Source organism: Gavia stellata, chromosome 17 (genome assembly GCF_030936135.1).
Source record: "Gavia stellata isolate bGavSte3 chromosome 17, bGavSte3.hap2, whole genome shotgun sequence".
NCBI classification, from domain to species: Eukaryota; Metazoa; Chordata; class Aves; order Gaviiformes; family Gaviidae; genus Gavia; species Gavia stellata.
The window spans coordinates 7,366,130-7,379,393 of record NC_082610.1 but is presented as its reverse complement, the minus strand read 5'-3'; the positions used below and the strand labels follow the sequence as shown (position 1 = coordinate 7,379,393).

General features: G+C 41.7%; 1 protein-coding gene across 1 annotated transcript in view; it reads left to right on the top strand.

Annotated features, from left to right (window-relative positions):
- The window catches only part of LGR4 (leucine rich repeat containing G protein-coupled receptor 4), a 79,687-nt gene that overhangs the window by 23,649 nt on the left and 42,774 nt on the right, over positions 1-13,264 (top strand). Inside the window, exon 2 of the mRNA XM_059825677.1 lies at positions 11,468-11,539. Within this exon, the coding sequence (XP_059681660.1) occupies positions 11,468-11,539 (72 nt within the window). The remainder of the gene's footprint in view (positions 1-11,467; positions 11,540-13,264) is intronic.

The window sequence follows — 13,264 nt, the reverse complement described above, 5'->3', positions numbered from 1 at the left end:
CAGTCTCCATAGTCAGAAAGAAAACACATTGTGCAGCTACACCAGGTTGAAGCCTTAAGCATGTAACCTGTTGCTGTGTTCTCTTTTTCCCTTTGTGTGGAGACCTATGGATTAAGAAAAAAAAAAAAAAAAAATCCTTCTGTTTACCTTTACTGGCTTTTACAAATAATCTCAAGTCTTGCCAGAAATGGTGATTGTAATGAACGGTTTAGACCCACATGTTTGGGCTAATATGATGCCAGGTTCAAGCCCCTTACCTTGAGAGTTGTTATTCCAGCCGGTTTACTGGGACTCTTGTTAAATGAGGTAAAGGCATTAAAGTATTCCTCATAGTCTCCCATACCTGGAAGACATGTTAGTGAAATACAAAAGTATTGCTGATAGAAGGACAGCATTTTGAACGCTTGCACCCAAAGGCTCCACCTCCAGGTTTACAACTTGCCTTGGCTTCGTGTGTAGCCCCAGCTGTGCTGTCTGGAGACGGACGGGCTGGATAAAGTGCAGAAGACATGCAGTCAGCATAAAAGAATTACATTGCTTAGGTTTGAGCCCCCTCAACCACTGCTGTGCTAGTTGCAGGGCATGATGAGTCTGCCTGGCAAAGATGCTTTGCAGTGGTCCTTTGAAAAATGCTGGTCCTTACAGATTTTAACTGCTCCGCTGCTCTCCTGCAGTCGCCCTGTAGTCTGGGTTACCTCAAGTGGCTGTGAATCCGAGGGGATTATCACCAAATACCTATAACGACTTTTCCAACGTTTTAATTTGTAGTTACTCCTGGAGTCTTGGATAACCGTATTACTTTTTAGAAATTACTTTAAAAAACTTACAAGTCAGAGGCTAGCTGGGATGTAACCATGCTGAGAGCTTCCCTACCAGCAGTTTGGGTGGTAGCGGGACACGTGAGGTTGGTTACAGGTCAGGGATGTGGATGATCCGAGCTCCCACTTGGTTTTGTCCATGGATGACTTTGTGGTCTTGCACAGGTTGGTTATTCGCAGTTTGTGATGGATACTCGTAGGTGTGGGAGGAGTACCCCGGCACAGGCTTGCCCTCAGACTGCTTGACTAATGTGCTTGTCACACGCACGGTCTGATTTGTTTTTTGTACTCAATTCCCTGGCGTTACTGTATTCCGGAGAGTAAATAATTATAAAACCATGAATAATGCATAATTTTACTCTCTGCTATAAATAATCTCTAACTGTGTAAGGGAAGTACTCTTGCACTGAAAGACGTTTTGTTTCCTCCTCCAGCTTACAATAAGCCCTTCCTTCAGCCCGTAATCCGCACCAAACCTGCGGCTCTTAAAAATTAAGCGAAGAGCATGTTAACTTGCGCTATATTCCTAGTCCAGGATACGATCTCTTTCATAATAATGCAGTGGAATTTTTTCTGGGTTAATTCCCCACCATGTGTCAACACAGGCCATTAACCGTATGTGTGATTGCTTAATGGCTGGCCTGCAGTGACTCAAATACCCGTTCAAAATAGGTCTTTGCATACAAGTATTGTTCTCTCTAAGATCTTGATGATGGCTTGATTGGCACATGAATAGGGTACATTAGAGCTAGTTACTGTGTCTGAAAGAAAGCTAAGACATCGTGTTGGAAGAAAAAAACCAAGACCAACAGGTTGATGTGACATGGGAAGGAGGAGGCAGGAGAAATAACTTAAAAATATGGTGGGGGAAAGAGGGGGATGTTACTTCTCTTGCAGGAATAGACCTGTCTGGAATTTTTCAGCCTTTCTGTGGCTGTCAGTGAAAATGTTGTAGGTCCTGCTTCAGCAAAATGCTAAAAGCATACTGGAATCAACAGGATTTATATGCTTTTTTCATGTTTTACTGAAAAAGGGCCCCATGTACCCCTATTTCCTAAAACTTCTGGGTATATCAATCTCCTCTAGTAGCCAGGGTTGGTGGGTAGTCTGAAGGTTGATTGCTTCCATGAAAAAGCAGGTTAAGTGCTTCATCCCCACGTGAGCGGTCACACAAATGTTCCGGTTAGTTCGAGCCACAGAAAAGTGGATGGAAACATTGCGTATAAGCTGCTTGCATAGCTGTTAGAGCTTAATTTCTTTCCGCCGTTACCAAATGGAGTGAACCTACACATCTAGCAAACGAGAAACTGTCAGAACAGTCTCAGGTCCTGTTGCCCTGCTAAGGAAAAATAAAGGTAATTAATTTGTTTTGAAAAGGACATGGTGGGTAGTAGCTGGATGTAGCGCACGAGAGCAGGATTGGGCGACTGGAGGGGGCTCCGGGCTCTGCCAGTGGCTTTGGGCGGGTTACTTCACCTCTGCGTGCCTGTTTGCCCTCCCATGCTGTTTGTCTTGTCCGTTTAAGCAGCGAACTCTTCTAGGTGAGGAGTGTCTCCAACTGTGTATTTGTACAGCGCCAATCACGTTGACATGTTGAACTAGGGCCCTTAGCTTCTTGTTGCAATACAAACAACGGACGATAAGACGTTGTGCTCATTAGAGAGATAGCACGGGCACTTAGGAAATGGCAAGTGTATTTGCTGGGTGGGAGTGCAACCTGTGTCTTATTTAGCCAGTCACTGCAGATGTTGACTAAGGCTTTAAATATTTGAGTATTTCCTTTCTTACAAGAACGTTTCCTAGAAGAAGTGGAAAAGGAAGCATGCTCCTAAATGAAAAAATGGCATGGCTGATAGGCTTTTTGTGACTGCAAAATGGGCTGTGAATACAGAACAGGTTTCTGTGCTTTTTAAGCGTTGGAGATCTCTGTGATCATGTCAGAGGCAGTAGGACTGTTCTTAAGATTGTTGGGGAGAGGTGGAATCACAAGGAGAAAAACGTACATTACTGCAAAAATTGGTTTCAAATCTTCCATTTTGTTTTACCATGAACAACTTTGTCCATGTTAAAAGCAACAGTAGATGAAGATCAGAAGGAGGAAAATGTGTTGGGTCATGGCAGTAAGGATTGGAGGATATGGGATGGTTAATACTGCAGAGTCCTGGCTGTTGGCTTACCCAGAGATGCCCTCGAGCTGAGCCCTTCCCTCTGGGAGATGGGCACTGGTAGTTGTGCAGACCTTGTCCGAAATTGGGAGAATGTAAATTTTAAATACAATGCCAGTCTAACGTATTGGGGCATCGGTGTGCTATTACCATATAAATGTTAGCTAATAGTATAAGCTGAGGTAGCCAAAACTTGCAGTAATAGATGTAGGCAATATATAAAAGGTAAGAAATCAATTACTCAGCATATTACTTCAACTGTTTCTTAAACTCAAACACCATTGCAAGCTCAAACACTTGCCAAGTGTAGGCTCCTCTGTAAACATAATCTTTCCTTTGCCTGGTATTTGTTTGCCTCCTGTTCATGATTTCTAGCTGTTGGGGTCGGCATGTCTGCGTGTAACGTATATCCTTGAATTTTTGCTGCACTCATTGCATTCCCAGGGCAGGCAATTGCCGTTCAAAGCAATGGTTGTGAGGTGGTGCTTCTGGAAGAGAATTGTTCACTTCTTATCATCAGGAAGATACAGTAAACCGCAAAAAAACCCAAACTTTTTTCTTTTTAATTGAATGAATTTAATTAGATTTCCTTGCTGATCCTCTAGGCTTTCTATGTTTTCATTACATACCGAATACGATTAAGACGTGGGACAGTATTAATGCAATCTCATTTACTCCATCCCTTCAGTGGTTTTATGTTCATCCTTAAGGAACTGGCTAAATGGGAAAGTAGGTCTAAACCAGGGATGTAATTCAGCTCCTGCTCTCCCCTGGGACTGCCTGCTGAGGTGTGTGATTTGGTTGAAAATTACATTGGTTTTCATCATGGGAGCGTGTTCTTACAAGGAGTTCGGCACCGAATGTGTTTCTTCAAGGCCATAGCACCACAGTACAACTTAGATTGGGCTAACCTTGAGTTTCCCTGATTTCTGCTCTCTCCCCTGCCCACCCTCCGCTCCAGCTCCTCTGCCTCTCCCTGTTGCCGCAACACCAGGCAGTTCTCCTGGCTAATGCAGATGTGACCTGGACCGAATTCGAAGCACTAACCATCGCCATATAGCTACATATACTTCTGTCTCTTTTTTTTTTTTTTTTGGATAATGAGCAAAGAATTGTTGGTCTGGTATAATAAGAAAATATCTGTTGCTTTGTCTTGTTGATCTTCACCGATGTTAACGTAATTGGAGCATTATCCACATTTTACTGGTCCCAGTGGCACTGGATGGCTAATTGTTGCAGAGTATTTTCCAGGGTCATGTTGACTTGCATTTGCAATAACCTGGCTTACTTAATGTAGTTTCTAAAAATATTAACAGCTCCAGCTTTTGCTAGTACTGCTGAAGCTGGATCAGGGTTCCTACCTGGGGAATTTTACATAAGATGAAGACCTTTTACCTAATGGTTTTGTACAAGTAGGTAGGAGGGCTTTATTCAAATATAGATAGCTCTGCCTGAATCATTTTGTAAGTGTTATAATTAAATAACTCAGTGGCAGAGGGCCCAGACCTTGGAAAAGACTGAATGGAGCCTACAGTATTACATGCTATTATCTATCAGCAAACAGGTTAAGCTTGCTCAGAGGGAGTATTTTATAGGATTTTAAAGGTGCCTTGTTGAAACATGATCTTCTTTCCTTCAACAAACACTCCTCTCTCTCTCCTTCCCTCTACCCCTTCCCTTCTAAACTTCACAAAAGATAGAGGTGAGGTGGAGAGCCAAAAAGAAGTTAGCTATTAATGAAGTGCAGGGGAGCACAGGGGAGTATTTTGATTTTATTTTTTAAGCAGCCGATCTCGATTGGGTTTGGCTGAGATCTAATTTTCCTTTTCTGTAGCTAGGTATTTCATGTTTTTCTGGCTTAAGATCTTTTTTACGAAGTGGAGCATTTTAGGTCGTTAGCATACCTTTGGATGCACAGCGTGAATGTGGTGGGAAGGTGCGTGTGCCCCCAGTTCGGTGCAGATCCAAGTGTTGATAGCCAAGGCTGCGACACAGGATAGAAAGCATGGCACTGGTGTCTCCTGTGAGTTTTAGGAGACATGCCAGCACACCAGAACTGGGTAGTGAAGAAGGTTTCTTTGCCTAAAATATGCACACCTTTTGGCTGGGGAGATGTAGTGAAGAACAGTAGGTATTGGCAAAAAAAAAACACTGTTGCAGCTATAAATGTCCCTCAGTCCAGAGACCGGCATCATTTTCCTTTTCAATGCCCACCAGTTACTGTGGGTCGTTAGCTTTCATTCTCTGCCTATATCTTTGGCCTAATTTATTTATCATTTTTGCCTGTCCTTTCTGTAGCCCTCGACAGGAAGTCTGTGTTTCCCATTTTGTGGTCCTTCTTTGTTGCAGCTTTTCTTCTCCTGCAAGAATTATTGTCCCCCTCCTCTGTTTCCGTCGTCTCTGGTCAGCTGTCCTTTCTAGCCAGAATCCTGCTCTGGCAATTGGTAAGAAAGATGTTTAGGGTAAGTCTAACAAGGGTCAGGCTACTTTATGGTAGAGGCAGAGCTTAAAAATAAGAGAGAAAGCGATCTGTGCCCTGCAGGAGATGCTGTGCCATGCTGTGCATTTGATCTAATTCTCTTTTGCCTGATAGCACTGATGAAAGCTGTGACTGAAGCCACTTTTTAAAGATAAGTAAGAGGTTCTTTTTTTAAAATGTGAGAGAATTAGTAAGTTGCTGTTCAAGATACAAAGTATTTCTGCTCATCCTGAAGCCTGGGGAAGTTTGACTTTGGTTAGTGCTAGAATAAAGAGTCCTTAAAAAAAACCCAGCCAAAACTTGCCATCAGGAACTGGAGTTCTTGCACAGAAGGAGTACAATAGAAAAGTTTCAGTGCATTACCTTGCCTAGTTTAGGCTTCTGAAATCTCCACTGCTGGTTGCTCTAAGAGTAGTTCAAATCTGCTTTAGGCAGAGAGGAGATGTGGTGCTGTTTGGCTTTACTGTGTCCAGCAAAGGTGCCTTCCTCTCCCAAGTTAATTTATCTCATTTGATGCCTATTTTTAACAGAGGGAGGTTTTCATAGCTTTTGGCGTCCTTGCTGGTTAGTGTACATACAAGTATTTTTAAAGACTTTCAAGTGTTTCTGTGTTAAGTGAAAGCAGGGGACTTTGCTAAACTGAGCTGGAGATAAAGACTAAAGTAGTTGTCAGAATAGCCTGCAGCTGTCTACTGAAGCAGGCTGAAGACAGCAAATGACTGCTTCAGTGCAGTGGCTTGATTTTTTTCACCTTTAGCCTGTAAAAATTAGTCTCTGCAGTACCTGGGATGGTGAAATAACATTTTCAGTAGGTTTCTTCAAGCTACTTGTTTTAGTTTGTTTTTTGTTTTTTCTTTCTTTTCTGTAGTACCTTCCTGGAAGAAGGACAAAACTTCTGACCGAGTGTGAGAGCCTTATTTATCGTTCAGAACGCAGCCACGGCAGCAATAGCGCTGTAGGAGGGAGCACGGTTGTGTTTATATTGTGGTGTTACATCTCTCCTACGTGAAATGGCGAAACTAATTGTAACTATAAGGCTGTGATTCACGTTATCCCCCGAGATGCCGCCTCCTCTTGCTAAAGAGGTTACCACCTTCGGCTGCTCATCATTTTAGTTTTGATGGCAGCTCCTTGCCCGATCACGCCCTGACCTGCCTTGGTTAAAGTTGGTTAGCGAGCGAAGATTTAGCCTGGCTGCTTAGTACAGATAAGCCCAGTTAATGGCTAACTGCTGAAAGGTGCAGGTCTACCCCGGCTTCTCCTTTGTTGTCCTGATGAATCTATTGTGTGAAACCATGGCATCGCTGTCCACATCTTTTCCCTCTTAAAGCTGTTGTGTCCATTTTGCGCTTCCCAGGGAAAAAGTCCCAAATACAAGCGTGGGGCTGAGTTTATTTCTAGACAGCTGTAGGTTGCTGGGGCTGACAGATCATACTGCGAAGTGATGAAAGAACAAGACATGGAAGATAAACCTTTCAGATATCGAGTCTGAACTTCAGTGTACCAGTAAAATTTAGGGCAAGTGTGGAGTTTTTTTGGTGTGCTGTTTTGTTTGTTGGTTTTGGGGTGGGTGGTTTTTTTTTTCTTTGGTGGCAATGGAAAGGCTTGTAAACGTTGTGCTGTTTTTAGGAAACTTATGTCCGGATGTAATAACCTGATCCAGAATGGGTCCTTCAGTGTAGTCCTGCTGGAATGGGGCATCAGGCAACTGCTGACGTGGTCCTTCTGTTGTGTGATAGCATAATTCCCCGTGGATACTGCTAGAGGTCGGGAAGGTACTCTTAGGTATTCGTTTTGTTCGTTCATAGAACTTTATTTTATATATTAGGACCTTAAATGAGCTCTGGGCTCGTAGGCCTGAGGTCTGTCTGGTAAAGGTGCGGGAACACGTGGAGTAGGGCAGCTTCTCAGTGGAGATTTCTTTGATTTATCCAAAGCTTGTAGTAGTATTTTATGTGGACAGCCTCCTTGATTCTGCATAGACTGATTTTTTTTTTTTTTTTTTTTTAAATTTTAGGAATAGTAAGATGAATATTTTCTAAAATAAAAGCAGTAGAAACTTGACAAGGGCTCTTTTTGTTTTGGACAGTGGTTTTGGGGGCAATAATTGCCATTATTTCATCATAACATATGGTACTAGTCCATTTTTGTTGTAATTCTTCTGTAAATCATGTGTTATTAATATCTTCCAAATTAACTAGGCAAACTTTTTAGAGCGTAGTTATTAAGTCACCTAATTTTAGTGAGAAGGGCGTTTACTAATATTGTTTGTAAATTTTTGCATCAAGCTCATGAACTACTTAATATTTTATTACCAGCAAATAGTGCCCATGAACTCATTTTTTGACTGAGGGTATTCTGTTGAGTGAAATGAAAATAAATCAAAAAATTATATATATATTAAAAAACCCCACCCAAGTGTCTGATTTTGGCTTCCACAATTCTTTGTGGTTTTCCCCTTCTATATTGGTTGCTTTTTTGCTGATAGTGCACTTCAGATAAGATTAGTATGTTTTCACCTTCTCATCCTCTGTATTGAAACTTAATTTTTTTTATAGCAGTTTTTCGAAGTGTGATCTACCCAAGTCTATTGATTGGCATTGGCAATCAGTTTGTGATTTCTGCAGCAAAACTGCTTTTACATAATGTATTTAATTAAACAAATTTAAAACTTGTATGGTGGTCATTAAGAAACTTTGAAAGTTGGTGGCTTGATGTTCCCCAAAGCCTGCGAATCAGTGCTATAAAGATTGGCTTATTTACTGAGTAGGAGTTCCTATTGCATGTAATGAAGGCAAATACAGGAACTTTGTAATAATTCCAGCTTTTTAGCAAGGTGTCATGATAAGCAGCCCCTGAAGATTCACATGATAATGCTAAAGACAGAATTGCAATGCATCTGTGTGCCTGTTTTAGTGATAAATGCAGTTTCGCTGAAAATAAGTTTTGGTAGAATTTGGAGATGTTGATGGTGTGTCTCAAATCTTCATTATTAAGGTGTTCTGTTTTGTGCTTACATCCAAAGAATCTGCTCCCCATGTTAAAATTGTAGACGCTAGCACTTGGAGCTACAGGCAATAAACTTTCTTTGCTAATTTTGGATCCCAGAGAAAGCCAAAATTACGTAGAATTTAGATATCAGCCATGCTGTATGTCTACGTGGTTTCCATTGACTTCGTTTAGGATTGCATATGACACTTCTGAAAATCAGGCGTTTATATCTCTGGAAACTTGAAGAGCATTGCTTTCAGATGGATGTGATTTCTTACTTCTGTCCTAAAGAGCTATCACGTAGCACAACAAATGTGGTCGCGGTCAAAATCCTTGACAAAGCCATGTGTAGCCATTCGTAAAGTGCTTTCTGATGATATGTACTGTTGACCTATTTTTACTACCACCAATTTATACAGTATACATGATATTCGGGTTTTGTATCACCTGGACAGTCTTTTGAGAGAGTTGTGATTTTTCTTGCACGGGTTGCTATTTCGTAGGATTGATGTAGGGTTTCCACTCCCTTCTTACCCTTCTGTCTTATTCATAAATGCTTCCAGTCCTCTGGAAAGGCGAGGACTAGCCTGGATGTGTGAAACGCGTGTATTCATGACAATTTGAAAAATGTGTATGGGGGGTAGGGAGAATAAAAGTTGCAGTCTCCCGTGGAGCAGACAGCTGACGATTCATGTATCTGATACTTTTATTTACTTTCCTGCACAAGAAGAAAAATGTCCCCCCGCAGCAACTGCAGCATCTCACGGTACCCAAGCTGCTGCTGAGACACAAAGCACCTCTTAAAGCACGCGGGCTATAGAGTTCAGAAATAAATCACCTCCAGTTCAGCTCCTTCTGGAGCTTAGCGAAGGAGTCTGTTGTGCCGCAGTGGATTTTCTCGGTCATCTCTCACAATTGGGTTTGTTTTGTATGTGCTAACCCTTATTTTGAGCACCATTGCTCTTGGGTTGTGTTAGTATACTCTTAACAGCTGCTGAGGAATAGCTCTCTTGGTTTGCACTGGGGTATGAGGAATGGAGTTTTGGCCTGCTATTTAATAAACACCTAGTTTAAAGAAACAATTGCCTCTAGATTTAATGTAAGAGTGCAGTGTTCGTGCCAGCGGTGGCCGGGGGCCTGTGCTACTTGGTTGGGGCAGCGGACCAGTTGCCAGCTACTTGTTAACGTCAACATAAATTCACTGGCATCGGCTGACATTGTCAACTGCTGTGGGGAAAAAAAATATGTTTTTCCCCAGTAACTGTGGGGTTTTTTATATAGTGCATTCTGTTAGGATAAATAAGGAAACATTTTTTATTGAGCTATGTTAGACGTTACGGTCTGGCAGCTGGAGGAATAATGTGGGCACTCTTTGCAAAAAGTGGTTTAATTAACTGCTGCAACGTTTTTGGTAGGTTGTATGGTACTGACATGGCATTTGGTTCATCACAGCATGAAAGAAGGCACAAATGTCCTGAGACACCATTTCCGCAGAAGTGGCGCCGACCCCTCCGCATGCTCCTTGCTCCCCTTAGGGGCCTGGCTCTGAACCCCCCAGATCAGCACTGAGTCCTCTCGTGGGTGGGAGCCACGGAAGAGAGCCTGAACGTGAAACTTCTTAATTTCTCAAGGGGGCTGTTTTTGCTGCAGCAAAAAGGTTCTTCAGGGATCTGTGCCCTTCCAGTGTAGCAGGAAGAGTCTGAATTGACCTTTCTCTGCCTCGTCAGAAGAAGCGATAATCCCAGTTGAGGCAGATGCTTGAAAAATAGCAGTGGCTGTGGATGGGCAAAGAACGTCTGCCCCAGCAGCAGGCGAGGGCTGGTATTGTATTCCAAGGTAGTGCTTTCTGGGTGGCAAACAAAATCTGCTGTCCTGCATGCAGTCATGAGCCCTTCAGATTGTCATGCAGGAAATTCGGTGGTACTTGTTGACTGTCGGTGAGATGGAAGGGGTGGTTTGGTTTTGTTTGTTTGCTTTTTACCCAAAATACGTGGGGAGGTGACGCACAATGCTAGAGAACAATGTGTGGAAGGCAGCAAGCAGAAGGAAGGTGGGAGGGCTGTACTAACGAGTCTCACTGAATTGCTGTTAAACTACCTATTAAAAAAAAAGGTAACCAAGTAGAAAGTAAGAACTTGGGTTATGTGATGAATTGTTAGGCAGTTATTAGTTTAATTATCAAACTGAATTGTTTTCGTGCTACTTTTACTTACATTGAGTAATAACTTGCTTTAGGACTGGATTATCCGTGATGGTTATGTAGGTGTGAACTGAGGTGATGGCACCAAGCTTGCCACTTACTGTTCCTTCGGAAAGAAAAAAGCTGAACAGGTCTGCATACCTATCATGTAAGCACTTGCTGCCGGCCTGTCTCTGCTCACGGACTGAGAATGAAATCTGCTTAAAACTATTACCTCGAGGACTTCTATAAGTTTTGTAGGAGAAAAAAAAAAAAAAGACTGTGGTAGAGCTAGGACATGTTTCTGCTCTTCTTGTCAGTTGTTCCAGAAGCCATGTTTGCCAGAAGCTCTTCATTAAGTCCCAATGCATGTATTCTTTTTTCTTTTAAAGACATTGTGGGATGGAAATTTGCGTGGTGGGTGGTCACAATCTTTTTTTTATATGCTGTGGTTTTAGAGCAGTCTTAATCATCTGTGTTAAAATTGTATGCATGTGTAAGTTGGTAAAAATTAGTATTGGGGATAACAGTACTGTGGGGCCTCTTCCATACATGCATACCCTGTAGTTTCACAGTAATTTTTTTTGCTTAGAGGTGTCAGAAAATATTTTTATCAACTTTCCATTACATAGGTCTTTGCTGCGACTGGATTCTGAAATTACTGTGCTTGTTTCTGTGATTCTGTGTGATTCTAGAAAGAGCTATTACTGTGTGATGCTAGAATATTTTTTGCTGTTATCATACCATCTGATTAGGCTTTCTTTTTCTCCTCCTTTTTCTAGAGCGTAAAAATCCCTTACTACTTATTGATATATCCCTATTTCTTCTTCCCCAGAGATATCAGCATGAATAACATCACAAGGCTACCAGAGGATGCGTTCAAGAATTTTCCCTACTTGGAAGAGCTGTAAGTATTTCACACATGTTAAAGTTTTGCTGCAGCATCAGATAGCTGTGTAAAGTGGAAGGTGGGTGGGGAAATAGTGTTGAGTTGAGCTGCGAACAGAAAAAGCAATTATACTTTAAAAAAAATAATCCTGTACATGTTTGGAAACCGGAACAGTAAATGCTACTTACAAGGGACTTTTTACGGTAATTATTTTAATCATGGCTAGAGTGATGACACATACTAATTACAGTGTTATCCAAAGATAACACGAGAGGTGGGTAATTACCATTGTTTCCGAAGGAGCTACAGTATAGCTGTTGCGTAAGTTCCATAAAATATATGTTGTTTCATTTACTAAGCAGCTTGCTCCCATTGCCCCTGTGGGCTGCAGATGCAGTGCTCACAAGCCCATCCTGACCTGCATCAGAAATTCAAGTTCTGTGGTACAGGGCTTCTTGTTCTTAGTTTCTCTGGCAGAAATTCTCTCTCTTCTCTCTCCAGTTCCCATCTCCCTCTTGTCCTGTTCTCTTTTTAGCTTTGTTTTGGTTTTTTTAGGTTTTGCTTAGGTGATGCTTGACTTCTGAATCCTTGAGCTGCGCTAAGGCTCATGTTGCCCAGTGGTTTGCTGAACTGAAGTCTTAACTGAGATGCCTTTGCAAAGTTGAAGCACCCTTTCACAGCATAGCCCTAAATTAGATTTGGTTTCAGAGTCAATGAACAGAGAGGAGGCTTTGACTGTCAATTACTGCTTTAGTAAGTACTATTATGTGACGAGTGACTTCTGCGTGTCTTAGTTTCCTTATCTATGAAGAAAGGGTAATGGTTCAACCTTTGCCAGAGAGCGTTGTGAACTTCCAGTAATAAGCAACAGATAAGACAAAACCACTGCAATTTGCTTTGCTTCTCTTGCATTTTCACAGCGTCAAAGTGGCATTTCTCATATCAAAGAGCATTTAAAATACAAAGTCAGGCTGCCCTTATTTATGACTTTGGCTAGACTGGAGCTACAAATGCTGTGTTGAGAGATTTTTCAGTAAATGCACCTTAAGGAAAGAACAGCTCATTTCCCCGAAGAAGCAAACCCTTATGAAGTAGGGAAGCATTGTTCCAACTTTACAGATGAGGAAACTGAGGCAAAGAACGAAAGCCATTTGTAGAGGGCAACAGGATAAATTAACCCCATAGCAAAATTGCAGATAAAGCCCAGAACCTTTTGACTCTGGTTACCTGCTATAAACCATACAGCCACCGCACCTCACTGGAACAGGATATTGAGAGATTGGTAAGAGATGCATCACTCGCTCCTGAAGAAAGGGTTGCCTTCCTGAAAGCTTCTCTGTTTTTCTTCCTTGCACCCTAGCTATGCTGGTTGGTCTAATAAGGTGTTTTACCTCTGCTTACAATTTTGGTCTCTCTTACGTCCTGATAATGTAGCAGCTACCATTACTGATAAACTTAAATAATTCCATTTTCCCTGGTTTTTAAGTAGTTTTGACTCAGGTCAGTAAAATTGTGAAGCGCAATTGAGCTTATTTATGTCAGATGAATTGTGTGTGATATCTCATGCTTAACAGGTTCCAGTTTATTCCCTCTGATTTTAGGTATTGCTTAAATTTGCAATGTAGTCAAGAATACCTCGTGAAGGAAAATAGATTTACTAGGATTTCAGATGGTACATGTGTGTAATTGACACAATTTAAGAAAAGCTCTATGGCATGAGTGGTCAATTAAAAAAAAAAAAAT